Raw genomic sequence first — 24,787 nt, 5'->3', positions numbered from 1 at the left:
CGTTCTCTCTCTCATCCAAAAAAAAAACTATGTTCGCTGCTGCACGTCGTACTGCTGCCTCTGGCTCGTTCGCTCGGGTGAGCTGTCATAATGCACGGCTGAAAGCCTACACGCTGACATCGACCATCAGGCATTTTCTACAACTCCTAGGCTTCAGGGTGACCTTGCTAAACTCGTCCTGATCGGTCGCCTGGGCAAGAACCCGGAAGTGCGGACGACGCGGTTAGACAAGGAATATGTCTCGTATGTCGGGCTTCTCGTTCTATCCTAGTTCGGCACTAGACGTAGAAATCTTGCAGATATACTGTTGCGACCTCCAACTACCCTCCACCCCCACCCAACCCTGACGGCAGTGCGCAAGGTCATATCTCCTATATGCAGATACTGAGTTTTCTGTTTAGCTCGCTCCGAAAACTCTACCACGTGGCACACCATCCTCTCTTTCAACCCGGGTGCTAATGCGTACCTCCGTACCCTCCAGAAGGGTTGGCAGGTGTATGTCGAGGCCAACTTCGAGCTGAGGGAAGCCGATCCCGCTGCTGGGTCCGATTCGCCCGCTGCACAGCGACAGATTCTTCTCCGTCATGGTGAGCTCTTCGCCAAGCTCAGAATGCACAGAACTCAGCCCTCCGCGCAGAGATGATACGTGTGCTCAAGCGGACTAGCAGCTCCGAATCTTCGTACAGCTCTGAGTCTTCGTACGGCTCCGAGTCTTCGTAACCTATCTTGTCCGCTCTTCTCACTAGTGGTATTTTATGGTGATTACTGCCGCCTTAATTCGCAATAGATCCTAGTTCCGAAAGGACGTTGAATCCGACGCGTAGAGTCCTACTAGTCCTCGTCGTGATAGCTGTCTCGATACTCGCTCCTATAATCACCGCCGTCACGCATCAAAGAGCTTGCAGCTGGCTCGGGTATCCACTTCTTGTGGAATTCAGTTCCAGAAAAATTATGTTTGAACAGCGTGATGACCTACCATGCTGTCTCGTTCTCTAGGTGGAGATCTTGTCGAGTGTATTGTAGGGATTTCGGAAGGTGGTCGTTGATGCGTCATTTCTGATTCGTCATTCCGTGCCATCTTCTTGAGGTAGTCTCTAATTGTCGTCAAGACCAACTGTAGGACAGGTTAGTGACCCTAGACGTATGTGCGAAAAGCCCACATGGTGATCATCCACGCTTGACCCAGAGTAACATGCTGCAATTGCGATGGGACAACAGGGAGCATTCTGTGTGTAAGTCGTCAGGCTCCGCGTATGACAAACTACAGGTTGAGACCTGCCTCTAGCCATATTGGAAATGCTAGTGGAGAAACGAAACGCGCAATTAGCCTGCTCTGCGTCATGTCTAACAAGAACATACCACCACCACATAGATGGTCGGCTTTGATGCCCATTTGCGCCGGGGTTTTTCCCATGGCCGCCATCCCTTTCTCTACGTAGTAGCTCGAGTGTCCGGTCCGCTTCACAACCTCAATCATCCCCTACCGCCACATCGGCATTCGATATCCAGCGTGCACCCCGGCGTCATTAGTCTGTTCACACACCTCGAGACACGCCCAGCTATCCAAACTGACATCTCCAATTCCGGAAAGTCCCCCGAGGTCACCGACTGTGCATGAGAACAGCGGGTGCCCCGCAATGCTCTGGATGGAGACGACGAGTCCCTTACCCTTTGCATGCCTGCTCGACGCGCGGAACCGTTTCCGGATGGAAAGGCCAAGGGTGACCGCGTCATTCGCGCTGAAGGAGTGGAAGCGGTAGCTGGACTCCTCGTTCAATGTCTGAGTGGCGAGTTCGGCATCGCTTGGTGGCTGAGGGGGATGAAACCCGTTGAACATAGACGTTCGGCGTGAGGACGCTATGGTGAAAAGATGGTGCTAGTCGTTAATATGCGTTGAATGGGAATAGCTCGTGTGGGCTGAACAAAGAGTGTTCAACGCCGGATGCTGTGTACTCTCATATAGGCGCAGAATCGTAAAAGACGGACATGAGGTAATGGGACACAATGCTGCCGCGCACAACGTGTAAGCAGGCACGAGGTCTGCTCCTGCACAGCAGCTGGGGCGGGTCCCCGCTATTGTAGGCTCTTATGACGGATTTTGGATACGTGTTCGCGTTGGTCTAGAGGTGACGGGAGGCATGGTAGTGAGGTATAAATAAAGCTACAAGGTATCCTCGGCCATAACATACGCTACAATAGCAACGGGGGACATAGTCAGTACAGTAAGAATAATCATGGTTTTAGCTAGGACTCTGCGCCACACGAAGCCTCGATTGGTCGCGACTCGCCTCTCGGCTGGTTGCTGTCGACTTGGCCCTGGGCCTGTCACGGTGACGAGAAGGGCTGCTAGCTTCGCCAGCCAAGCTCATCGTCCGTCTTCGATGTGCGCTGTTCAGGGAAGCGTCTGAGTCAGGGTTATGAAGGATGGGGCTCCTTTCTTCTCTTGGAGAGCTATGCACAAGGAGGAGGCGCTGTATGTGGTGTTTGAAGTCGACCTTAGGATAGAGGAATCGCACGTTGCTCACCTGCGCAGGGGAAAATCCAATCATGCTAACGACGCTGCGCCTATGTCGCAGAACGGGCGAGCTCGCCACGCTCTCCAAAGCATTCTCCGGCAGGACGAGGGTAGGACGGTCTCGTCGACTGAGAGCCCCAAAGTCCAGAGGAGGAACGTCAGAATTGCCGTCAACTATCATTGCCTCGACGTCTTCGTTTTCGGATGTCGCCTCATCATGCCCAGCGTCTGGTTCGTCATGGGCCCATGCAATGATGAATACTCCAACGAATGTAGCTCCACAGCCGTACAGGAAGGTGACGATCTGGTGGAACGAGGCTCTTTGGAAGTCTTGGTAGAGAATTGCGGAACCAACAATTGCAGAGAGATTGAATGTGACAAACTGCGCAGGGACTACAATCTGCGTGGTAGTACCGTCAACACGCTGTTGTAATTCTAAGATATATCTGAAGCACACCTTGCTATCAAACCGCATGAGAGCACGATTTAAATATTTGATCTGACCAACACCTGTACCTATGAGAATCTGTCCAAGAGTTAGATTGATGGCCAGACAGAGATCAAGCGGACGAGATAGCACTGACCACCAGAATGGGGTAAGTTATCCACTGTGCGAAAACATCGAAACCTTCCCGCGTAAGAAGGCTCGAAAAAGCTTTCGTAGACAATACGGTAAATCCGCCTGCACCTCGTCGTTTAGTAGATCCTGACAGGCGAGCGAACAGTGCTCACCAAACAGTGCACACAAGCCGACGTCAACGAAGACGTATCTCTGACCAGCTTGTCGTTCTGACAAGCCAGATAGAATCACAGCTGCAGTGACGTAGATCGCCGAAAAAACGATGAATGGCTTTTGGGCTAGCGCATGCAGGAGAGCAGAGGGATCGAGTTTGGCGTCTGAAGGATTTGCGGAGAGTACCACAGTAACTGCCCCGACGACGGCTATCAGGACACCGAGGACGTCTCGCTTCGCGACGTTTCAGCGTTCTACGTAATTAAACACGATGGCACAAAACAGACCTTACGAAAACGCTCTCTCAGCATGAATGGCGCAAATATGCAGTTGGCAACGAGGGCAAACTAACACGAGCATGACCATCTCTCAATAAGTTCATTTGGTACAAGCTGTCTGGTAGACTTACGGTCCCCAAGGGCGCAACTGTGGACGCTGGTGCGAAACCGTACGAGATGAAGTTGCCCACCTCGCCTATGTTCATGAGAACAAAACCTGTCCACCTGTATTGGGTGCATTCTATGATGGATATACACGCAACAGCAACGTTGACTGGACGGCAGGCGCACCATAATTTCGACTTCAAGTAATCACTTTCGTTAGTATGCGCGGACCCATTCTCGCGCCCAGAGTCCTCTCTCTGAGGACTCTTCGGTCGCACCGCGACTACGTCCACTGGAACAGTGGTGGCCTCTGACTGCACGTTGTCCCGGGCATCCCTTCTCCAAGGTGCAATTCGGGAGAACCACCGCGACTTTCCGGCAGTATGAGCGAACTCTGCGCCGTAAGTAGGAGAGCTCTGCGTATGAGGCAACAGCGGCTCTGATTCGTCAACCGTGGCTGTAAGGGATGCCGGGCCATCTGGATGAGATAGCTGCTCGTCCTCGTCTTCTTCAATCGTGACGCTCGAGATGTTTGTACCGTTTGAGGACCACTTGGTCGTACTCTTGTGATCGCCGATATCGTCTTCTTGCTCGCGTTTAAGTTCTAATCTTCTATGCGCGAGCTTCTGGCAGTTGAGAGCAAAGGATATAAGAACGTTTCCGGCGATGGCCACAGAGATTCCAGCAATTGTGGCAGGGTCGAAGTGGGGTAAGCCAAAGACATCGTCTTTACCTCCGACGGGAGCAGGCCACCGCCAACCGCCTTCGAGTGTGGTCGGCATGGGCGAGGTGATCGTTGTCGAGACCAGAGTCAAGACGTCCCAGGCAACACACTGCGCTCCAGTGTCTGACCCGCGTTCTTCGTGCCGCAAGCACGACGTCAAGCTTTCCCACGCTTCACCCACGTGGCCCCGACTCGATTATCCCGCCGCGTACCCCGCCACGTCCGAGCCCGCGCTGTCTCAGTCGAAAGCTCTTCACTCCTGCCAACTTGATGCGTCTTTGCTGACTATGCGGGTTTGTCACACGCTACATCAGCTGTCTAGTTTTCCTGTGTACTCCTGTGCCTTTCTCTCAAGCGATGAGCTGGTTCTTGGAGGCGGTGGAGGACAGTCCCGCACCGGGGTCAAGAACAAGCTGGTCAGTTCCTTGGAAGCTTCAGAGGGTCGTAGCTTACCACTGTATATGTGCGCAGAGGCTATACAAGGCCATAGCCCACAAATCTCTCGAGCAGCTCGATGAGCTCGAGCTCGACAAAGGCGAAGACTTGCCCATGAGCATGGCGGCGTGGCCAGAGACCAAGCGTGTCGTCTGTGGCATTAATAGTTCCGAAGAAGCTTTGAAGATTACATCCAACCAGAACTGCAGGCGGTATGCGTTGGAAGACAACAAGTATGTCACGACAATACTCGTTACTCGTCGTCCGTCTAACCGTCGGCGTAGGCTAGCGTTCGAGACAAGCGCAAACACTCTCGCCGTAAATACAGAGGACGACGACTATCAAGTACGTTGACTGCGCTGTGCGCTGTGATAGTGTTGCTAAAGACGGACGCCTAGAAAGTCACGGTCCTATCTCCGGATGGATCATTAGTAGCTGTCGCAGGCAAACACGATGTGGGTAACGGACAAACGGCGGTCGTCGAATGAAGACTCACTTTCACCATTTATATATACAGCTGGCTCTCCTACAATTCCCGTCTCTAGAACCCGTAGCAGATCCTGTGCATCTGGAGAAAGGAGAAATTTACGACGCTGCGTTCTCTCCCACTCATGTACGTGATTTTACTCAAACATGTCCCGCTTTGTCACCGACTCTTTGTGTAGCTTGTCCTTGTTACTACGGTAAACCTTCTGGTGTATGCGCTACCTGCTCCCAGTCCCGCCAGCACAAGCGAAAAGGCCGCTGGTAAACAGAGGGCATCGGCGCTGGAACTCGTGCAACAGGTCGACCGCCCCAACTTACCCGGAAAGGACGCGGGCAGCAGCTTCCGTGCTGCCAGATTTCATCCTCAGAATCCGAACATCCTGTACACAGTTATTAACACCGTACCTCCGCGAACAAGGACAAAGAACTCACCCCGGAGAGCGTTCATATGCAAGTGGGACACGAACAAATGGAAGGTCACAAATAAACGGCAGGTCAGTGATAAAGGACTGACATGTTTCGATGTCAGGTAAGATCATTGTCTAACTATTCGATGCAATGCTAACAGCATTTTCAGCGCAAACGGCAAGTTTGTGGCCTATGGTACAGGAGACCACACACTCGGCATATTAGACACCCAAACCCTCGCCGTGAGTCTTATGCACTCTCTACTGTCACATATCTTGCTTGGCTCATTATCCCTCATGAATAGCCTCTGTCGACTATATTGAAAGCGCATGAACTTCCGCCGACCGTCGTCCGCTTCAACATAACATCTGATTTGCTGGTGTCGGGAAGTGCTGACAACACTATTCGCCTTGTCTCCGTTCCCGACAATCTCACTGCAGCATGTGGGTACTCTTTCTTTTAAAGCGCAGCGACACGTTTTGATACTTTAACAGCGTGGAGTTCCTGGATAATTGTCGTCGTCACGCTCCTCGTAATCATCTTTGCCGTTATAGCACAGCAGATGCATCTTGCGGCGTACTGAACTAGGATCTACATCTACTTATGGATGTTCCACTTGAAGCGATGAGCATGAACACGTTGTGGATAGATACTGGTGCAATGGTATCGAGATTAGAGAGTTACAATAAGCTACACATAGGACTAGCTGAATACTGCCGTTGCTACTCAATCATAATCTTCCTCTTCAACCAATTTGCGTTTCACGCCTGCCGAAGCAGTATCCTCCTCTGCAGGAGCAGAGATGTCCATGGCTTCGTCACCGCTCTCTTCTTCTTCCTCTTCGCCACCGGAGAACAGCCCTCCCGCTTCTTCGCCCTCGCTCGCCTCCTCTTGTGCAGCAACAACCGGGGTCGTCATGTCCACGTCCGACGGCGACTGCAATGCGCCGACTGGCGCGGGGACAGCCTCCGGGCTAGATTTTTCCTGCTCTGCTTGCTGCTCTTGCACGGCAGACGACATCGGGATCGCTGCGGGCTCCATTTCCTCGTCTTCCTCCTCGGACTCCTCTATTTCCTCGACCTCCTCGTCATACAACGTCACACCCGGAGGGGGTTTGTTCGGTACGAGGTCGAAGTCGACGTTGGTCAGACATTCAGAGGACGGCGGCAGCCGTACGCCGAAGACTTCGGGGACGGAGGGGAGGGGCGCCGCGTTCGTTTGGGCGGCCAGAGAGAGTATGTACTGGACAGCGGTTCGTTGAGTCTTGCTGCTAGGAAGCAAAGAAGAGACGCACCTCCTTGGGTATCCGCCCTCCAAATTCCCACCCGACACGAGACTGCACGGCCAGCGTGATGTCGTCCATATCGACCTTGCCCGACCGCCCGGCGTGTTCGGCATACACTAGCGCATCAGACAGCACCTGGGCCGTGTATCTGTGAGAAAACTCGAGCAGCTGATGCAAGACGCCTGGCTGTGCATCTTGTACTGTCGGTGTTGAGGCTAGCAGGAGCGCTATAGAACGAGCAGTTGGCGGTAGGGTGTCGGCGGCGTTCGGGCGAGACATGGTCTGTAGGTGAGGCTAAGGCGCCGGATATTGTTGGTCAAGTCAATGGTCACAAAAGGAAGGGCGCATCACATTGTGGCGTTTTAGCGCTGGCGCTACTACCAACAAACACGGAGCGAGCTCATAGCTCAAGTAAGTCACTCAAAAAGTCGTTCGTCCCTCATACTCCATTTTCAGATATCAGGCTGAAAAGTAGGAGTATCCAAGACAAGATTGATATTGGCAGGACTAAATACTATGTGATGTAAATTGGCCGACTCGGAGTCTCTAGATATTATCCCCTTGACGCAAAACTTTTGTCAGGTGCTGAGGTTGCGCATGAACTCTGACTTCTCGACCTCCTTGGCGACAGCATCCAATGGCGGAAGCGTCTGTATACTCGGCGTCGCCGTTCCCGTGGATAGGCCACTCGGCACCTCCTTAAGCTCCTGCGCCATGCCCGATTTCTTGACTCTACCAGCTTGGATGCCCTTGAGCATCTTGATGCCTCCGCCGTAGAAAAAGGCCATGGCGCCAAAGATGATCCCGTGTCCGTACCATGCCAGACGGCTCCACCCGAGAAGCGAGTCGTGCCACGTGAGCAACATGAACGGTGCGGCGATGTAGTTAAGGATCAGGATGCAGGACAGCGTTCCGACAATGTCATAAACCCTCTTCAGTGGTGTGTGCGGAGGCGGAGGCCCCCCGCGGACCTCCACGTAGGTTGCAGGCAGGAAGAGCGGACGGATATGGCTCCGGCAGAGCCGCCCAACGGTCTGCATAAAACCGCCGAACAGGAACGACAGATAGTATCCACCTGCAACCCCATGCTATTGCAGAGCGTTTGTCAATCTGAGTGCCGAAGACCACCAAGAGAGCTGTCAACTGACCCAGAAAGCGCTCGTGGCGAACGTGATCATGCTGCTCCTGAAGCCGGGCTTCTTGCCCTTGGGGGTGACCCGCTTGTATATGCACTCGCGTAGCCAGACGTTCGTTTTCATATTCCATGAGTCCAGGAGAACTTTCATGTTAGGCGCAAACTCGATCATCGTAACCTTCACGTTTGCCGCGCCCTCCCAGCGGGTCTCTCCACGTGGGCCGAAGCCAGTGAAACCCAACCCAGTTAGTATGGCTGCGCCCTGAATGGCAATCAATAAATGACACAGGTTGTATAGAGAGATCGCTTACCTCCGTCAGCGTCCAGATGGCATAGTACTTGATGCGCTCAACGACTCCACAGACCTGGAAGATGGCAATGCTACAGGAAGACCGCTTAGCTAAGGTCCTGTGAATGGGCAATGGTTCGTAGTCTTACCGGTAGAGCAAGCTCTTTTGGGCGAACCAATCCTGGACGGCAATGCCGAAATTGTACTGGCCGCCGAGAACCACAAACAGACCCAAGTAGATGAGGCCCATGATCATCTTTCGATACGCCACGCGCTTGCGACCTCGAGGGACCAGTCTCCCGGGAATGGAGACGGCTTTGAACTGTTTGTCATCGGCCTTCTCGAGAAGCTTGAACCGTGTGCCGTCAATGAGGTCCATGTAGTCGGCGAACTCCAAGTACGGCCCGACCAGCAGGCCAGGGAAATAGAACCTAGGGCAATGACCGCGTTTAATTAACGTGTTGGAACCAAGGGTAAACGATCTCACGAGTAGCCGAGGAACGTCAGCAGGCTGGGGTGCTGGACAACTCTCTTCTCTGTCTGCCACTTGTCGAGCTCCTGTGTCAAACAGCGTCAATACAGCCTGCCGGAGTGACCGATGTCGGTCCAGGAAGGTATTTACCTCCGCCGGTCGCCTGCCGTCATAGACGTTCCACGCGAAGGTTGTCAGTTTCATGACGAGAACCATCTGCGGCCCGGTAACCTCAACCGTCTCGTAGCTTAGGTCCCAGAGCGCGCGGATGGCATGACTTGACAGCGACGTCAGCAGCAGCCCATACCGCAGGATAGAGTTAGACGCACTTGACAGTAAGATGACCCATGGTGACACTGAGTTGACAGTTCCGTTAAAGACGCGCGAATGGACAATGCAAATATTGACTCACGCAAATACGATCCAAGGCATGTTCTTACCCTTGACATTCAGAGCAATATAGTATGTCGCAATGACGTCGGCGAGCAGCTGCAAGAAACCAAACCAGAGGTTCAGGACGGGCAAAAGATAGAAAAGTGTGACAGCGATATTAAAAATATGCTTGAAGTTGGGTTGGTCATAGGGTATGCGAACGAACACGCTTCCCAGTGGATACGAGATCAATAGACAGCTAATGAGCTGTATGCACGGTCAAAGTGGTCCAATGTCCGCGAGACTGGGGATGAACACACCTTGATTTGGTCGAGCGAAGCACCCACGGCTTCGGCCAGCGGCCTAAAGACAGCGTCCATATCGAGACCTGGCGGCTTTTGTTCGAATCGCGGCTCGGGCACGGTCACTAGTCGATGTTTATCGCGAGGACTGAGCGAAAGCAATCCGACAAGACGGTTTTGAGCTCAATCCTGCAGAGAAAATTGGAGGCGAGGAAAGACAACGCACGGCAGTCAAGTCGTCGCGGGAGTTTTGATGCCGTCGAGGGCTTTGGAGTCGAGCAAGCTCGAAGCGGAGAGTCTCAGAGCTGGCAGGGCGCCTGCAGACTCCGGAGCACAACACGCTGCACGTGCGACTTTTAAACGCTCGTCATCTCGGACTTTCGCGGGTGGGGCGCATCGACATCTTGGCGCCGATCTTTGCATGTGCGGCCTCCGAACTCGTCCTTGCGATGTCGCCATTCTTCTCAAGCCTCAGTTCGCTCAGTAAAAATGGAAATGTGTCTGGACCGTGTGCCTGCCGTTTTTTTTTAACGCGACGAGTTGGCCAGCTGGCAGGGGAGATATCTCAAATGAAGGCACCCGCTTGAATTTTTCATTCGAGTCGGACGTGCGGTCCAGCGTATATGAGTCTATCACTGCCCCGCGCACCCTGCTGAACACGTTTCACCTTGTGGATATTACGCAACCTGACCTCTCTCGGCTCCCGGTGACATAATCATTACAGCATGTAATCATCTCCGCTGCAGACGGGATCACCGTTCACCCGCGGTGCCCGCCTGTGCTAAAAAGCCCATCGACATTCTCAATGAACGTGGAACCTAAGATAATGATAAAGAGACGCAAGGAATTCTCAAAATTCTTCTGTTCTGTGCAATATTCCCATGTCGCCAAGAAGCCTCGGATCCCTACAAATATTGCTGACGACCTTCTGTCGCGCTTCCAATCATCCGCCGGCGCAGGAGCGGCCATATCAGCCACTCGACGAACTAAAATTCAGCGTGTATTTGCAGGGCCTGATTGCTGCCCTTGTATAACTTTGGTACCCTGCAAGAATGATTCATTAATATGGTCACAGACCCTTGGCAAGGCGTTTACACCATGGTTTATGTCGGCTGGCTTCCATGACTCCGCCTTCGGGGCCCGGGGGAAGCAGAGGCCTGCCTCGGGTTTCTCGGCTGCCGGTCAGATTGTGCGCCACAGCATCAGCCGAGAAGTGCTATCGGATCGCCCGGTGGGTACTAGCGAGCCCCAGGTGGCGACGTGAGGTATGCGCATTCCAGAACGATGATGACTTCAGTGCTCGGTGCAGACATCGATGATGCGAACGTACGCACTCCTGCGCTGATTTCCGTGCTATCGGCAATGCTCTAACCTCCCTGGTGGCAGGCTTTTTCGCCTCGGGGCGCGACCTTGGTGAGACGGCAAGCCTCCGAGTCTCAGAGTCTCGTCGCGAGGTTTCGCCAACACCGGTGAGGCCGATGGTCTAGGGGAACAAGCTGGCTGGACAGCTGGGAAGACCGATGTTGCGGACGAGCTAGCTGTTCGCTCGCAGGAACTACGCCTAGCAAGTGGCACCCGCTCGTGTATGAGGAGCCGAGAGTCGTTGAGACACATCGGCACACCCTGTTCTGATTGCAGAGTAGAACTCGGAAAAGATGCGTCGTATCTTTTGGTGACATACATGTGTTCTTACAATAAAAATAGTAAACAAGAGGATGTCTAGATGAATGGTATGGGTATAGCGACTAGTCCAATAGTGGTAGAAACAAACACACAACTAAAAAGACAAAGTTCAGTTACGAAAAGAAGTCCATGTACTCCGAGGACAATGAGCAGGCCCGGTTGTAATGTAGGGATTTCCGAAGGATGCACATCTCGACGGTGACGCCGGGCCCGAACGCACACGCGACGGCATGTTCCCTGCCCTCGCCCATCCGCCGTAATCGATCGAGGATGCTGAACAGAGTCGCGCTCGACGTGTTGCCGTGGTTCTTGTAGACGTCATAGCTGGCGCGCAGGTGGTCCGGCGTGAGGTTGAGCAGCTTCTGCACCCCCGAGATGACCTTTGTGCCACTCGGGTGCAGGGCCCAGTCGAAGTCTTGTGCAAGTGGGGGGTACGGCAGGTGCGCGAAGGACGGTGTCCGACGGAGGAGGGAGTTGAAGAGAGGCGGGACGGCGGCACACGAGAGGGCGGGCACGCGCGGGGTGAGGTTGACTTTCCAGCCTGCGGAGCGAGGCGACGTTAGGAACAGGTTATCACCGTGATCGGGAGGACGAGGGCTCACCGTTGGGATGGACATCAAACGTGATGTCCTTTTCGGTATCAGGGAGCGTCCGGCTGTCCCACGCCAGCAGATCGTATAGCGGCTTTTCGCCGTGCGTATCACCGACGCCGTTGCTCAGCACGAGCGCCGATGCGCCGTCGCTGTATAGCGTCACGCCGATCCGCAGCTCCTGGTTCTGCGTGAGCGACTCCAGCTCGGACCGCGCAAGCGGGCTGACGAGCTCAGACGCGACCACGAGGACTCGCGCGGGCCTGTGGAGGTACGACGCCAGCAGGGCGATGTTGGCCGCCGTCCGCAGGGCAGCCAGGCCGCCCGCGCAGCCGACGCCGTGGAGCAGGGTGCGCTCGACACTGCCGGTCACGCCGAGGTCCCGCGCGACGTAGTAGTCGTAGCCTGGGTTGGCGGAGTTGGTGCATGTCGTGGCAACAAGGTGTGTGAGCTCCGAGACGTCTCCGCCCCACTCTTCTATTGCTCTCCGCGAAGCGTCTACGGCCAGCTTCACGCCTTCAGAGAGGAAGAAGTCTGAGAGCTCGTCCACCGTTGGCGGCTCGGGCTTGTTGAGCAGAGGGTGGTCGATGGTGCAGGAGACAGACCGGGTGTCGATGCCGGTGTTCTCGTTGATAGCGAGAATCTTTTGCAGTCTAGTGATTCGAAGATTAGCGAGGGCGGTTGAGATATCGGGGGGTCATTTACGCAGGCGTTCTGCGGTAGTGTCGCAGCGCTAGCTTCTTGAGGTCTTGTGGTTTGCAGGCGTATGGAGGGTACTGGACGCCTATGCCGACGATAGCGAGGCTTGAGTCGGGAAAGACGGGTTCGACTCGGCCGTAAGGGAGGACTCTGGCGGGGGACATTTTCGTGGTGGGCTGCCCGGAAAGACCGTGAACGGATGCACGGATAGAGGCGCACCCAGGGAGTTTTATGGAATGAGGCAGCAACGCCGTGGCGGAGAATGTTGATGCCACGGTCTGACGTCCTGTACAGATCAGGTTTTTGAGAAGTGACCGAGATGAAGGACAGGCCTTGATCTGGGAGTCAATGCGCGGGAGTCTCGTCAACGTTCACATCTCTGGCGACAATCGCAGCAGCGTTTGTTGTGAATCGCGGAAATATTGAAACGTAACCGAGAGCAACGGTGCCGATGCACGTCCGAGATAACAGGCCGCTTGGAAGCGGGCGGCCGTTAGGACATAATTCTGCTGTCGTCGCCTAAGGGAATGCATTCGAGGCCGCCTGCCATGCGATATGGAGTTCGCTTGTTTCCTGTGGCGGACAGACTCTCGGTAGAAATTTAAATTTCGGCGACCAGATGTCCTTCCACTGAAGTGGGATGCGTGCAGACGGCAGAGAAGGGGTACCTGCGAGGTTTCTTCTGGTGGCAATTAGACTAGTTCCAAGACTGCTGTGACAGACTGCAATCAGGGCTTACAAGGCCTGCAGCACACGACCTGAACCTCCGTGGTCGCAAACGGAGTTTGGGTAGCGTTCTCCGGACGAACCCAAGGGTCTGAGCGACTTTTGCAACACGTTCCAGCATCTAGATCATGGTCAGCCAGCGCAGACCTGGTCGATGACGAAACCACGCTTCGTGGTGAAGGGACAGGAGCGAGCTGCTTGCTGCCGCGTAAGGCAACTTTGGCGAAGATGATGTGGTGATGGCCCGCAGACGCCTGTAGACGCCACACGGCAGCTACCTTGTTTCAATCTGCCACCAACCACCGACGACGGCGCCCGTGCCGTCATCCTCACCGATCAATATTTGGCTTGAGAATTCATGGCGTCGCAAGAACAACAGATCCGACGTTCTTGCAGGGTGGCCGTGATTTATTCACCTACCTTTGTGGAGCCTGCCAGTACTAGTGAGCAATGGACAGCGAGTAGAGTGGGCGACGAGGTGAGCCCTCCCACACCTGACGTGCAAAGATAATGAACCCTGGTTTCGTCAGTGCACGTCTTTCCCTCGTGTACTGGGCGTGCAGGAACAACCTCGTTCAGGGCCCCTGTGCGTACAATGACTCTTGTGCAGGATTAGACGCGATTTATGATCACGAGCTCGACAAGAGGGCTTCCATGCGTTGAAGCATGCCAGAGTGCCTTCGCCCTCACGTACGTGTTGTGGAAATAGACGCAGAACGGTATGTCATGCAGATCGGAGCGCGACAGAACTCGTTTCCAAAATGGTCGCCGAGACGTGCAGGCTGCATGTCATCCGTTAATAGGGAAACATGCATGTTCAATGTAAAGTTTTGGTTTGTACGTCTTCCGCATCAACGCACCTGTCTCATGCTCATAACATTCTGATCACTGGCGTTGGCTATCTATCCCTAGATCACCATCGTCAAGACGTAGGATGCGTGCGCAACATTTTTTTTCCACAGCATTTACTGTCAGTCTCGGGTCGGTTCGGCGTGCGGTATCGCGGTGGGCTCAAGGTCGCCCACCTGCGCCGCTGTCAAGAGGCAGTGCGCTGGATACGGCGGTCACGAATGGGCGCGAGGCTCGCCGTTCGTGCATCTATCTCGCTAGTTATCCGCACGGGAACGCCAAGAGGCCCACCATGTAGGGCACTGTGCATTATCTCCATACGCCGGACGCTTCGCTGAGCGTTTGGGCGGCGATCCACGTTGACGCGGGTGATTGAGCGTTTGCGCCTTGAGAGCGTCCCCGCCACGAGAGTAGCAGGGCCAGTGCCCCTTCGATCCTGTCTCGTACCTTTGACGACAGTCCCGAGGTACGCGATCCACCTGCACACGTACAGGGGGCTCGAGCTCGAGGATCTCGAGCGAATCATGTCCAGGGGGACGCAACAGGCCGTCTCGAGGACGCGTCCCGACGTCGAGGGAAGCGAGCAAAGAGCATGGAACTGCTTTGTCTCGACGCCGTGCGCAATGGCAATGACCAATCGCCGTCCTCACCCTCAGATTCGAGCGCGTCCATCAGAGCGCGTCAGCGAGCCAGACGTCATGCACGTTCACCTCCCTTTCGGGACAGACGCCCCGCCGTGACACAATGTACGGTGGGAAACCCAAATCAGGCAAGTGCTCAGCTTGGGGATCCTGGCTGGGGCGACGCTGACCATCATAAATACCACCGTCCCCACCGACCAACTCCCCAGCTCACTCGCTCTTTTCCCCACATCCAACCCACCCGTTCTCGCCATGTCTCCCGCTACGCTCGCAGCCCAGGCTCAGGCCTCTTTCCCCGACACCGGGCTCCACATCATGGGCATCGCCTCCCAATACCCCGACCATGCCGTCGGCGTCCAGGAGTTCAGGGAGTTCGTTCTCAAGAACACCCCCAGAACCCCGATGTACGTCCCTCTTCGTCTTTCCTAGTGCTCCACCCGCTAGTTTCCCAACCACCCCTGCTAACGCATCCATACTCCCCCAGCATTGAGAAGCTTCTCGTGTTCAACGAGAGCACGGGCATCGACACACGTCACACAATATCTGAACTCATCGACCCTATAAGCGTCAACAGCACCGAGGCGCCCACCATCGACCAGCTCTCCGAATACTTCCTCAAGGAGGGCGTCAAGATCGCCGCCGCTGCCTCCTCCAAGGCTATCGAAGAGTGGGGCGGCGATGTCTCCGAGATCACTCACGTCATCGCTGTCACCTGCACCAACTCGGCCAACCCAGGCTATGACTACTATGTCGCTCGCGAGCTCGGTCTCAAGAGCACCGTCGAGCGCACCCTCTTGCACGGTGTCGGCTGTGCTGGTGGTCTCGCCGCCCTCCGCAACGCTGCCAACATCGCCCTCGGTGCCACCTTCCTCAACCGCCCCGCACGGATCCTCATTGTTGCATGCGAGCTCACGAGTCTCTTGATCCGCTCCGAGCTCGACTTGATGCAGAAGACTGGCAACTTCCGCATCGGCGCCGCCATCTTCAGCGATTGCGCCTCCGCGGCGGTCCTCAGCAACGGCATCGGCGAGAGCCCCGACGCGAAGCCCGTGTACGACCTCCTCGGCTGGGACCACCTGACCGTCCCCGAGACATCCGGAGACATTGGCTTCGACATCCACCCCCACGGTAAGTTTGCTGCCTGCATCCCTTTCGTCCGTCTCTCTGACGCATATGTGCAGGCTGGAACGCTGTCCTGACCCCGAAGGTCCCCGCCATCGCCGCCGCAGGGACGCCGCCGGTCTTCGGCTCGCTCCTGTCGCGCATCCCCTCGCTCGCGCCCGACGGCGTCGCGCCCGCTGCCGCCGACTTCGACTGGGCCGTGCACCCGGGCGGCGCCAAGGTGCTGCTCAGCGTGGGCAAGGTCCTCGGGCTGCCGCTCGAGCACCTCCGCGCGAGCTGGGACATCTACAAGAACCGGGGCAACAGCTCGAGCGCGACGATCCTCAGCGTCATGCACCGCCTGCGCGAGCCCGACATGGGCGAGGGCCGCGAGAACGTCGTCGCCGTCGCGTTCGGCCCCAGCGTCGCCGTCGAGATGTGCATCCTTAAGCGGGTCAGGGGTGTGGCTCCCCATGCCGACGTCGCCCCCGCCTCGGTCGGCTCCTCTGACTCCGAGTAGAGTGTGGACTGTACCGTAGATGTGCTGACTGCTCCTTTGCTCCCTGTTCCCACTGTATCCAACTCCCCAAGGACAGATCATCTCTAAGTCTTTAGCTCTGCCGAAAATTTTGCCCCAACGTTATTTTAACTTACTATCTTGTTCTGTTGTTGTCTTGTATACGTCCAGGGTTTTCTTGTATACGTCCAGAGCTTTCAATCTGTAGATCTGTCTGTTGCAAATAGAGCATGCCTGTTGTGTTGCTTTCCTCGTAGTGCGATTTGAATGCGATGTGCTCAGCACTGCCATGCGCCTGCCTCGTATCAGGATTCGTTGAGCTCAACAGAGGTACTAAATTGTCCGGAAGAGAGGCATCACCGAGTCGTAGAGACAGAAAGGCTTGAAAGACGGACAAAAGAAAACAAATCAGGCCAAGCGTGGCAACCGAATCCTCCGGGTGACATACGACGGTGGGCTGATAGTATCCAAGCTCAGGGTTGCAGCCTCCGCGTGCGTGGCGGGGGGTAGCCATGCCACGCCATTGGCCGCCGCGTTCGCACATGAACTGACTTTGCTTTGCTCTGTTGCTTCCGCGTAAGTTACTATCCGGCTCTAAGGACATTTATCACACCTCTTCGTCTCTGCTGAGGGTTTCCTTTAAAAGCCATCACAGACTCTCGTTGCTGACCTGGCTGTCACCAGCGCGTGCAAATGATGATGTAGCAGCCTCTCATGGTCGCAGCGCTACCCGAACGCATCACGCCTCGCACTGTTACTGTCTGATCGCCTCGTGTGCCATGCTAGTATGTGAGATCCACCCACACCCTACTGGCTTTGACATTCCAGGTCGGAGGATCGTCCGCGGATCCATGCTCACTGGCATTCCACGATGCGAAAAGCTAGAGAGAGCCAACACTGGGGCACAGTCGCCAGGATGTATTCGTTGAAGAACCCAACAAGGGTATTTACCGTATATTACAGGGAAGGGGGTCATATCGCAGGGGAAGAAAAGGTCAGATGATACGAGAAAAGAGAAGAAAAGAAGCGAAACGGATCGAAACAAGGCAACCAAGTCCTCGGAGGCGACACACGACTGCTTGTAGCCAAAACGCCTACATCTGGGTGGGCTGGTAGCCGTGCTGCGGGCCCACGGGGTGCGGCGCAGGCGGGTAGTCCTGCTGCATCGCCGGGGACGCATTGGCAACAGCGCCCTTGTGCTCCGCGGTGCCCATCGCGCCGGTGAGGTCGACCTTGGCGGTGCTCGGGGCAAAGTTGGCCTCCTTGACGCTCGTGTACCACACGCGCGGCGAGCCCTTGTTGGCGGAGATGGCGGCCACGGTGAGGAGCGCGGTCCAGTACGCGACCACTGGCGGGCACAACGCGGTCAGTGGGGTGCGACGCGACGCGACGGGACACAGGCGTCGATGGAGAAACAACTTACGGGCGATCCAGGCGAGGAAGGCGAAGGCGATGATCGCCTGCGTCTCGGAGCAGCCCGTCTTCGCCCACTGGGGGAAGAACGCAGAGTTGCAGCTGCTGACGTCCCCGAGCTGGTTCGCGGCGAAGGAGCCTGTCGTGAGCCAGAGAACCCAGAGGATGCCTGGCGACGCGTGGCGTCAGCATCATGTTGGCGATTGATCTCGCCCCTGGTCGCTTACCGAGCCAGACAATCTCGACGAGGATCATGGAGGTGAACGCGCCGCGCCGGAGGAAGTCGATGATCAGCCTGAAAGCGGAAGGCAATATCAGTGAGTGATGTAACCGTCGGGGGCAATTGCGCGTACATCGCAGGCATGGTCACCAGGGTGAGCACGGCGGTAGCGACGGCCAGAGCGGCGTAATCAAAGTACCCGCCCTCCTCATCTTCGGTGACGGCGATCCAGTCGGCGCCGAGCCCAAGGACGATGATGGCGAAGACCGGGACGGCACCTGGGTGGCTCGGTGTCAGGATATGGTGAGCGGGTCATGAGGCGGAGTGCGTACAGAACACTCCGAGGCGAGTCAACCCTATCCAGTGTCCGGGCATTTTGTGCACAATCGGGGCGGACAAAGAAGGAGCAAAGTACAGAGGCGAAAGAGAAAAGCGGTCCTAGCTCTCAAGCTTCCGGTACCAGGCATCCTTATATCGATCCGGATGTTGTAGAACCAGGGCAGTTTGGCGGTTGCTGTGTCGAACGACGGTGCCTGTCATTCAGTTGGCTGATGACGGACCAAAATCATAAATCACCTCACCTCGCCGCATCCGTGCTCCTTTGGGTTGAGACTAGGCTACATATACGGATATTGGGCGCTGATCACGCATTGTCGAGACGCTGCCTGTCGATCCCCCGAGGAGTCACCTTGTCAGCGAGCAAGCAAAGACGAGTCGCGTCTTTGCGCGTACATTCTGCTCGCCGTAGCAGTGCACAGGCATGCTGAACCCCACAAGCTCTGCCACGAAAGGCTGCGAAAGACTGCGAAAGGCAATGTTATCAAGGGAAAACGAGGCGATAGAGTTCCAGTTACGCGAACTTTGTTTGGTTGGCCCTGGCTCGGCGTGGAGGATGAGTCCGTAAACTGCCCCGCCTAGGGCGGAGATGGTTACGTTCAGGGACGAGCACAGCACGCGCGCCAAGCGACCAGCGGCCAATGAAAGTCTGGGATGTTTCCCGCGGATCCTGCAACTAACAAATGCACTTCCTAATCCGGCATGCGTCGTGGTTGGGCCGACCGTCGCACAGCCGCTGCGCCCTGCAGGAGGCAAGGTAAAGTATTGTTTGCGTATGCCGTAATATGTTGCTACCCACTCACCTGCCAGTGGCAGAGACACCGTCGACGTGCGCGTGCTTGATTGCAACTGTCCGTGATATTTGACAGTGGCGGGCAGTGCTCGACGGTGGTGACAGTACCCACGGAGGGTGGAGCTGCAAACAAAAGTAGTAATACAAAGCCTCGGGTATCTAGGTTACATGGCTCCAAGTTCAACTATGCACGCCACACGAAGCTGCGCCACAACGGGGTTACACAGAAGAACAAAGGAGATGCCACGTTCGGCGGCCAAGATCGCCTATATAACCTACGACGATACAGCGACACGAACAAGGACACCCAATAAATAGAGCAGAATCCAAATTATGCCGAGGGTAGCACCTAAGTACGAGGAGTGCGCTCCAGAACATGCAGCCGTGAAGGTATCGAAGCCGGCGCAAGAGCCGGCGACCCGAGGGTAAAAACAACATATGCACAGACCCAGGTGGGGCAGCGTCAAGGACATAGAAGGTCGTGTCATGCTGTTATAAACAGCCACGTAGATCCATCTCTCCCATCTAAACGTTGGTGGACTGCGTGGGCTCGACCTTGAGCTCTTTCGGTTCCGATATGACAAAGCGTGCGTGGCTGCTACGCTTACCACCAAAGCCACCGAACGAATGGCCCGGCGCCCACAAGGAATGCAGATTGAAGGCACCGCCGAGAGCTGGTGTTGCAGAATCGGACGAGTCACGGTGTGCACCGCCTATGCTGTCGACGTCGCCACCAAAGACGGCAGCAACGACGCTGTCGTCCGACGCGGTTCCGTAGTCCATGCGAGGGTGCAACGAGGCGAGACTGTGCAGCAAGAGGTGGCAGCCGAAAATGAAGACGAGAATAGCCATGAGGATAGTGGTGCTGGCCCTTGTCTTCAGCGTCCATGAAGGTGAAGAGTCGAATTCGGTTTTATAGGGCGTAGCCGGCAGCTGGATCTGCGAGGGGAGACGCGGCTGGAGTGAAGACGGCCTGGGAAGATTGGACAACGCGGAAAATACGCGCTGCTTAAAGGTGGGCGTCTCGGGAGGCGCGAGGAAGGCGATGGAAAAGTCGGTTTGCCCTGAGGGAGACGACGGCGTCACGATGATGGCTGGTAATGCGGCCTTCTCGTCGACAAGCGGAAGTGACAAGTCTGGTTGCGGTAGGCACGCGTCGAGTGAGCTTTGGATGAGATTTCGAAACATGTGGAAACGTACCGAGGGGTGCAGGGATCAGAGTATAATCCAGGCGTTGTGGCAGGCGGTTGAGCCGACGGGGACCTATAAACGAACATCGTGATGATTAACGCGTTTCGCAGGATGATACCTAGCTGGCCCGTACCATTGTGAACCATGTTTCGAAAATGTTAGTGATGTGGACGAGAAAGTTAATATGATCGAGGTAGCGGATTCTAAATTGGACACAAGAAAGGTAGAAGTGGTTGGGGCTTTTTGTTAATATGAAAAGAGTGGTGGTTTAAACGAGAGTGAGATGCACGATCTGTGCGTAAGTGAAAGCGAAAGTAGTGAGACGGGAGCCAACGATCGCAGTGGAGCGACTGCAGAGGCAACGAGGTGGGTGGGATGAAACAAAGAGCAAGTCCCGCAGGCACCCATCACAACGGCACCACGCCGAGCCCAGACCCCGCCCCCGCCAAGCGCCTGTCGTCAAGCAATTTGTTCGTGTCCTGTTCGGGCAACTCTCCAAGCAGCTCTGTCGCGCTCTTCTCCAGGATGTCTCTCTCCGAGTCTCCCCACTTCACGACCACATCGAAACCCATAAAGTCGGCTTCGCTACCGGGCGACGCTTACGTGCTTTCCCTAGCAGCAATACAGTCGTGCTATGCCGCGTCCTCGTCCGCACCGTCCAACACTATCCATTTCTATGACAAGTCAAACCTGCGCCCCGTTTCGCAAGTCGCGGGGCACGACGAGGCGATAACCACTATGCGGGCTGTGCCCAACTTTGCTGGGGTCTCAAAAGAGACCTTGGTCTCGTGTGGCAAGGACGGCCTCGTAAAGGTGTGGGACGAGCGGACAGGATCCGCGTCGGTTCAGAGTGAGTAGAAATACCTGATCTCATCGCTGATGTAGGCTAAACTCAAGCAAGACGTGTGGATCCGCTAGTGCAAGGGCTTGCTGCGGGAAGAAAACGCGCCCTGCTATCTTGCGATGTTTCTGCCAACGGGATGACCGTAGCCGCAGGGACAGACCTGCAAGGGGACGATGCGTCCCTTCTGTATTGGTAAGTATGCTCTGAAATCCCCGCATACACATGGGCTCACCCATACACTTTGCGACAGGGACCCGCGAAACCCTGCCGCACCTCTTCGCGTGCACTCCTACACCCACTCGGACGATATCACCGCCGTCCACTTCCTCCGATCGTCCTCCACACCTCTGCGCAATGTGCTGCTCTCAGTCTCGACAGACGGCCTGATCAGTACCTCGAACGCCGATGAGGCAGACGAAGACGAGGCTGGGCTGCACGTCGGGAACTGGGGCTGTAGTGTCGCCCAGGCCGGGTGGGTGCGCGGGCGATCCGGTTCTCCTGGGGTGTGGGCCTCGAGCGATATGGAGACCTTCAGCGCATGGTCTGGCGAAGTAAGTATCTGTCCTTCACAGACGCCGCGGAGAAGCTCACGTCTCGTGCAGCTGGATATGGTTTACGACGTTGACATCCGCCAACCGTCGATTCACGGCCAGGACCTTACGTGGGTAACGGACTATCTCATTGGCTGTCACAACAGCTCTGCGATTCCTCCCTCCCGTGACAACGACTTGTGCGTCTTCGCCGGGTCGAACGAGTGCGTGTCACACTTGTGTATGTAGTCCGTGTGCAACAATTAATTGTCGCTGGTTACTAGAGGCGACATCGCTTTGGTCACTCGACCGACGCTCTCCGACGCCTCGGTACCATGGACGCTGGAGCGTCTGTGGACCAACGCCCATGTCGGTGTCGTGAGGTCCGCACTGTGGGACGAAGAGGTACGTTCCATTTTCGCAGTCAGTCGGGGGTGCATGTTCTTACGTCCCCGCAGAATAATATCCTCATAACGGGAGGCGAAGACTCTAAGATTAACGTCTGGACGGCTCCTGCTTTGTCCGCCGGATTTGCTCAATCGCCGTCGGGCAAACGGGAGAAAGACGGAGATGCGATGGACGTCGACGAAGACCTCCTGCGCAAACGGCGACGCGCGGACTAATCGCGCCCCTCTACGAATTCTGCGTTCGGACGTTCCGCTCCTGCCATACGAGATAGATGCATGCATGTTGTCTGACGTTCGTCTAATTTACATGCGGAAGACTCCGAAGCCCTTCCTATCGCCGTCCCAGGTCGTCAAACCACTCGAGCCTGAGCCCGGCGGTCTGCGTTCGCGTGCCGATAGCGCGAGTGCGAGGCCAACGGTGTCGCGGGTGTCCACCGGCTTTATGATACCGTCATCCCACAGACGAGCCGTTGCGTATAGCGCTGTTGACTGCTCCTCGATTTCCTCCTTGAGTGTGGAATGTTTAGTTGGGTCCCTACAGGGATGTGAGCGATTTCAGTGGACGATAAGCACAACACGTACTTGGATACTTGAGACATGACTTGAGAAAGTTGTCCTGGACCCATGACTGATACTTTCGCGTTCTGCGCGGGCAAAGTTTAGCAAAGGCCAGCACCGACATAAATCAAAACGTACCGGCCACATCCAGAGGAATCTTGGAGAGTACTGAGGGCGCACAGCCATCAGTATCAATACACACAACACTAGAGCCTGGCAAGCACTCACAGCTCTACCGCACATGCCGTAGTTTCCAGCACCGTAGCTTCCACCAACGACGACTGTGAGCTTCGGAACGTCTGCGCAAGCGACGGCCCTGACCATCTTCGCGCCGTCCTTCGCAATACCACCCTTCTCAGCCTTGGAGCCGACCATGTAACCGGTGACGTTCACCAAGAACAACAGTGGGATCTGCCGTTGCGAGCAAAGCTCGATGAAGTGGGTGGCTTTCAAAGCAGACTGGGAGAAGAGGATGCCGTTATTCGCCACGATACCGACTGGATAGCCGTGGACGTTGGCAAAACCCTAGCCGGCCGCTTGTGAAGACAAGATGCATCTAACGAAAGCAATAGACTCACGGTGACGATCGAAGTACCGTACTCCTTCTTGAACTCACGGAAACGGCTGCCATCGACGATTCGTGCGATGACGTCGCGCATGTCAAATGCTTGTCGGAGGTCAGTGCCTACGATCCCATGTAGTTCATGCGCGGGATATATAGGGTCTTCTGCTGGTTGTGGTGGCTGCACAGCGATTAGTATGAAGCATTGGTCCGCAAATCCGTCAATCTCACCGGCAGCATCCGTCCGCCAGCAGAGCCGAGGTCGCTGACAATCCCGCGAGCAATAGCAATAGCGTGCTCGTCATCACGGGCGAGGTGATCTGTCACTCCGGACTCGGACGAGTGCATCATACCTCCTCCGAGGGTTTCCTCGTCTACCTCTTCGCCGGTTGCGGCCTTTACCAGAGGAGGTCCCGCCAGGAAAATTCGTCCTTGCTCTCGAACAATAATGTTCTCGTCTGCCATTGCTGGTACGTAGGCACCTCCTGCGACGGAGATACCATGTACAATGGCGACTTGTGGTATGCCAAGAGCCGACATTTGCGCCTAGGGGGTTTGATTGTGAAAACTACGTCAAACGTCCGTTCAGGATGACACTTGCCATATTGTAGAAGATGCGACCAAAGTGTTCTTTGTCCGGGAACACCTAGAAGAGGCAGCGCTTCAGGGTACGCATCCACGGTAATAAGCTCAGAGTGCCTACATTGGCCTGGTGGGGAAGCGCGGCACCGCCAGACTCGACTACGAATTCGTGAGGTCAGTGTACCAACAAAATAACAACATGCGCATACCGACATATACACATGGTAGGCCATGCTCGCGAGCAACCTCTTGTGCACGGATATGTTTCTTGACCTATTGACCTAATTCAATGAGCCACGTCACAAGACAGGAACTGAAGTGTTGTCACTAACAGTGAGGGGGTAGTACGAGCCACCCTTGACAGTCGCATCGTTCGCGACAACCACACATTCGCGACCGGATATTCTCCCAATGCCCGTGATTATACCTGCACCTGGCACATTGTCCGAGTAGACATCGTGTGCAGCAAGCTGTGACAATTCAAGGAAAGGAGTATGTGGGTCAAGCAGTAATGCTATCCTGTTTTCATGTCATATGCAGCATTAGGTCGCGTCTGCACTTCAGATGCGGGGAACCGACCTTTCGCGGGGAAGCTTCTTCCCCTTGCTCCTCATCCGCTCAGCCGCCTTCTGGCCGCCGCCCAATCTCGCTGCGGCAACCTTTGCTTCGAAATCTGCCACCACGGTATTCATTGCCTCTGACTTTGCCACGAACTCTGGCGACGAGGTGGAGATGAGGGACGGCAGGACAGAGGCATGGTAGGAACGGCGTGAATGGCGCACACTCTGCTGGAGCGAGCGGTGCAGGAGTGTCTTGCGCAGCATGTTAGTATCTGGCTGTGTGTCTGCTGCTCTAGAGTCGATGAGCTAGGACACGTCAAAGGCTAGGAGAAAGGACAGGAAATTGAGGGCGTAATTCTCAGTGCTGCTTTGAGCTCACCTCCCGTCCGGGGAAGGTCCGATCCGATCACTCTGCGACGCACGTGACTCACTTGCATCAGGGCGCT

General features: G+C 55.6%; 10 protein-coding genes across 10 annotated transcripts; 4 read left to right on the top strand and 6 right to left on the bottom strand.

Moving 5' to 3' along the window:
- Nucleotides 1-18: 18 nt before the first annotated feature.
- On the top strand, nt 19-587 carry PHACADRAFT_170001 (uncharacterized protein; the record flags this gene model as incomplete). Its single annotated transcript, XM_007391936.1, has 4 exons — nt 19-77; nt 131-243; nt 300-352; nt 402-587. Coding segments are annotated over exons 1-4 (399 nt in total), but the record flags the coding sequence as incomplete, so codon positions are not given.
- Nucleotides 588-950: 363 nt separating this feature from the next.
- PHACADRAFT_114191 (uncharacterized protein) lies at nt 951-2,018 on the bottom strand. Its single transcript, XM_007391935.1, has 4 exons — nt 1,544-2,018; nt 1,360-1,480; nt 1,280-1,299; nt 951-1,226 (listed from the first exon to the last, which is right to left on the bottom strand). The coding sequence occupies exons 1-4, from the start codon at nt 1,835-1,837 to the stop codon at nt 1,095-1,097; spliced, it is 567 nt and encodes a 188-aa protein (XP_007391997.1). The 5' UTR covers nt 1,838-2,018; the 3' UTR covers nt 951-1,094.
- Nucleotides 2,019-2,046: 28 nt separating this feature from the next.
- Nucleotides 2,047-4,456, bottom strand: PHACADRAFT_114187 (uncharacterized protein). Its single transcript, XM_007391934.1, has 8 exons — nt 3,818-4,456; nt 3,658-3,751; nt 3,536-3,595; nt 3,248-3,482; nt 3,100-3,197; nt 2,973-3,041; nt 2,526-2,915; nt 2,047-2,471 (listed from the first exon to the last, which is right to left on the bottom strand). The coding sequence occupies exons 1-8, from the start codon at nt 4,411-4,413 to the stop codon at nt 2,241-2,243; spliced, it is 1,773 nt and encodes a 590-aa protein (XP_007391996.1). The 5' UTR covers nt 4,414-4,456; the 3' UTR covers nt 2,047-2,240.
- Nucleotides 4,457-4,597: 141 nt separating this feature from the next.
- On the top strand, nt 4,598-7,239 carry PHACADRAFT_249924 (uncharacterized protein). Its single transcript, XM_007391933.1, has 10 exons — nt 4,598-4,771; nt 4,827-5,023; nt 5,075-5,135; nt 5,189-5,245; nt 5,308-5,403; nt 5,456-5,805; nt 5,854-5,926; nt 5,989-6,127; nt 6,179-6,926; nt 6,979-7,239. Exons 1-9 carry the CDS (start codon nt 4,643-4,645, stop codon nt 6,265-6,267), a joined length of 1,191 nt encoding a protein of 396 aa, XP_007391995.1. The 5' UTR covers nt 4,598-4,642; the 3' UTR covers nt 6,268-6,926; nt 6,979-7,239.
- A 205-nt stretch (nt 7,240-7,444) lies between these two features.
- PHACADRAFT_249920 (uncharacterized protein) lies at nt 7,445-9,824 on the bottom strand. Its single transcript, XM_007391932.1, has 10 exons — nt 9,766-9,824; nt 9,558-9,687; nt 9,278-9,426; nt 9,195-9,221; nt 9,016-9,142; nt 8,881-8,951; nt 8,543-8,824; nt 8,416-8,485; nt 8,118-8,366; nt 7,445-8,057 (listed from the first exon to the last, which is right to left on the bottom strand). The coding sequence occupies exons 2-10, from the start codon at nt 9,615-9,617 to the stop codon at nt 7,548-7,550; spliced, it is 1,545 nt and encodes a 514-aa protein (XP_007391994.1). The 5' UTR covers nt 9,618-9,687; nt 9,766-9,824; the 3' UTR covers nt 7,445-7,547.
- A 1,368-nt stretch (nt 9,825-11,192) lies between these two features.
- On the bottom strand, nt 11,193-13,429 carry PHACADRAFT_249918 (uncharacterized protein). Its single transcript, XM_007391931.1, has 4 exons — nt 13,251-13,429; nt 12,518-13,190; nt 11,825-12,465; nt 11,193-11,763 (listed from the first exon to the last, which is right to left on the bottom strand). The coding sequence occupies exons 2-4, from the start codon at nt 12,673-12,675 to the stop codon at nt 11,336-11,338; spliced, it is 1,227 nt and encodes a 408-aa protein (XP_007391993.1). The 5' UTR covers nt 12,676-13,190; nt 13,251-13,429; the 3' UTR covers nt 11,193-11,335.
- Nucleotides 13,430-14,968: 1,539 nt separating this feature from the next.
- PHACADRAFT_249916 (uncharacterized protein) lies at nt 14,969-16,592 on the top strand. Its single transcript, XM_007391930.1, has 3 exons — nt 14,969-15,131; nt 15,212-15,855; nt 15,909-16,592. Exons 1-3 carry the CDS (start codon nt 14,980-14,982, stop codon nt 16,346-16,348), a joined length of 1,236 nt encoding a protein of 411 aa, XP_007391992.1. The 5' UTR covers nt 14,969-14,979; the 3' UTR covers nt 16,349-16,592.
- Nucleotides 16,593-17,232: 640 nt separating this feature from the next.
- On the bottom strand, nt 17,233-20,661 carry PHACADRAFT_249914 (uncharacterized protein). The gene is made up of 10 exons (XM_007391929.1): nt 20,432-20,661; nt 20,308-20,370; nt 19,118-20,243; nt 18,839-19,057; nt 18,560-18,780; nt 18,311-18,492; nt 18,112-18,256; nt 17,986-18,053; nt 17,769-17,927; nt 17,233-17,693 (listed from the first exon to the last, which is right to left on the bottom strand). Exons 6-10 carry the CDS (start codon nt 18,351-18,353, stop codon nt 17,440-17,442), a joined length of 669 nt encoding a protein of 222 aa, XP_007391991.1. The 5' UTR covers nt 18,354-18,492; nt 18,560-18,780; nt 18,839-19,057; nt 19,118-20,243; nt 20,308-20,370; nt 20,432-20,661; the 3' UTR covers nt 17,233-17,439.
- Nucleotides 20,662-20,760: 99 nt separating this feature from the next.
- On the top strand, nt 20,761-22,135 carry PHACADRAFT_181433 (uncharacterized protein; the record flags this gene model as incomplete). The annotated part of the gene is given in 6 exon segments (XM_007391928.1): nt 20,761-21,148; nt 21,217-21,334; nt 21,393-21,693; nt 21,745-21,896; nt 21,957-22,077; nt 22,097-22,135. The coding sequence occupies 6 exon segments, from the start codon at nt 20,824-20,826 to the stop codon at nt 22,133-22,135; spliced, it is 1,056 nt and encodes a 351-aa protein (XP_007391990.1). The 5' UTR covers nt 20,761-20,823.
- PHACADRAFT_169988 (uncharacterized protein) lies at nt 22,114-24,704 on the bottom strand. The gene is made up of 11 exons (XM_007391927.1): nt 24,361-24,704; nt 24,114-24,300; nt 23,991-24,054; nt 23,903-23,940; nt 23,801-23,845; nt 23,431-23,745; nt 23,216-23,380; nt 22,866-23,162; nt 22,776-22,805; nt 22,662-22,723; nt 22,114-22,614 (listed from the first exon to the last, which is right to left on the bottom strand). Exons 1-11 carry the CDS (start codon nt 24,603-24,605, stop codon nt 22,383-22,385), a joined length of 1,680 nt encoding a protein of 559 aa, XP_007391989.1. The 5' UTR covers nt 24,606-24,704; the 3' UTR covers nt 22,114-22,382.
- Nucleotides 24,705-24,787: the final 83 nt, after the last annotated feature.

The sequence above is a fragment of the Phanerochaete carnosa genome, assembly GCF_000300595.1.
Source record: "Phanerochaete carnosa HHB-10118-sp unplaced genomic scaffold PHACAscaffold_2, whole genome shotgun sequence".
Taxonomy (NCBI): domain Eukaryota; kingdom Fungi; phylum Basidiomycota; class Agaricomycetes; order Polyporales; family Phanerochaetaceae; genus Phanerochaete; species Phanerochaete carnosa.
The sequence above is the reverse complement of the archived record's forward strand: the minus strand, read 5'-3'. Positions and strand labels throughout refer to the sequence as shown.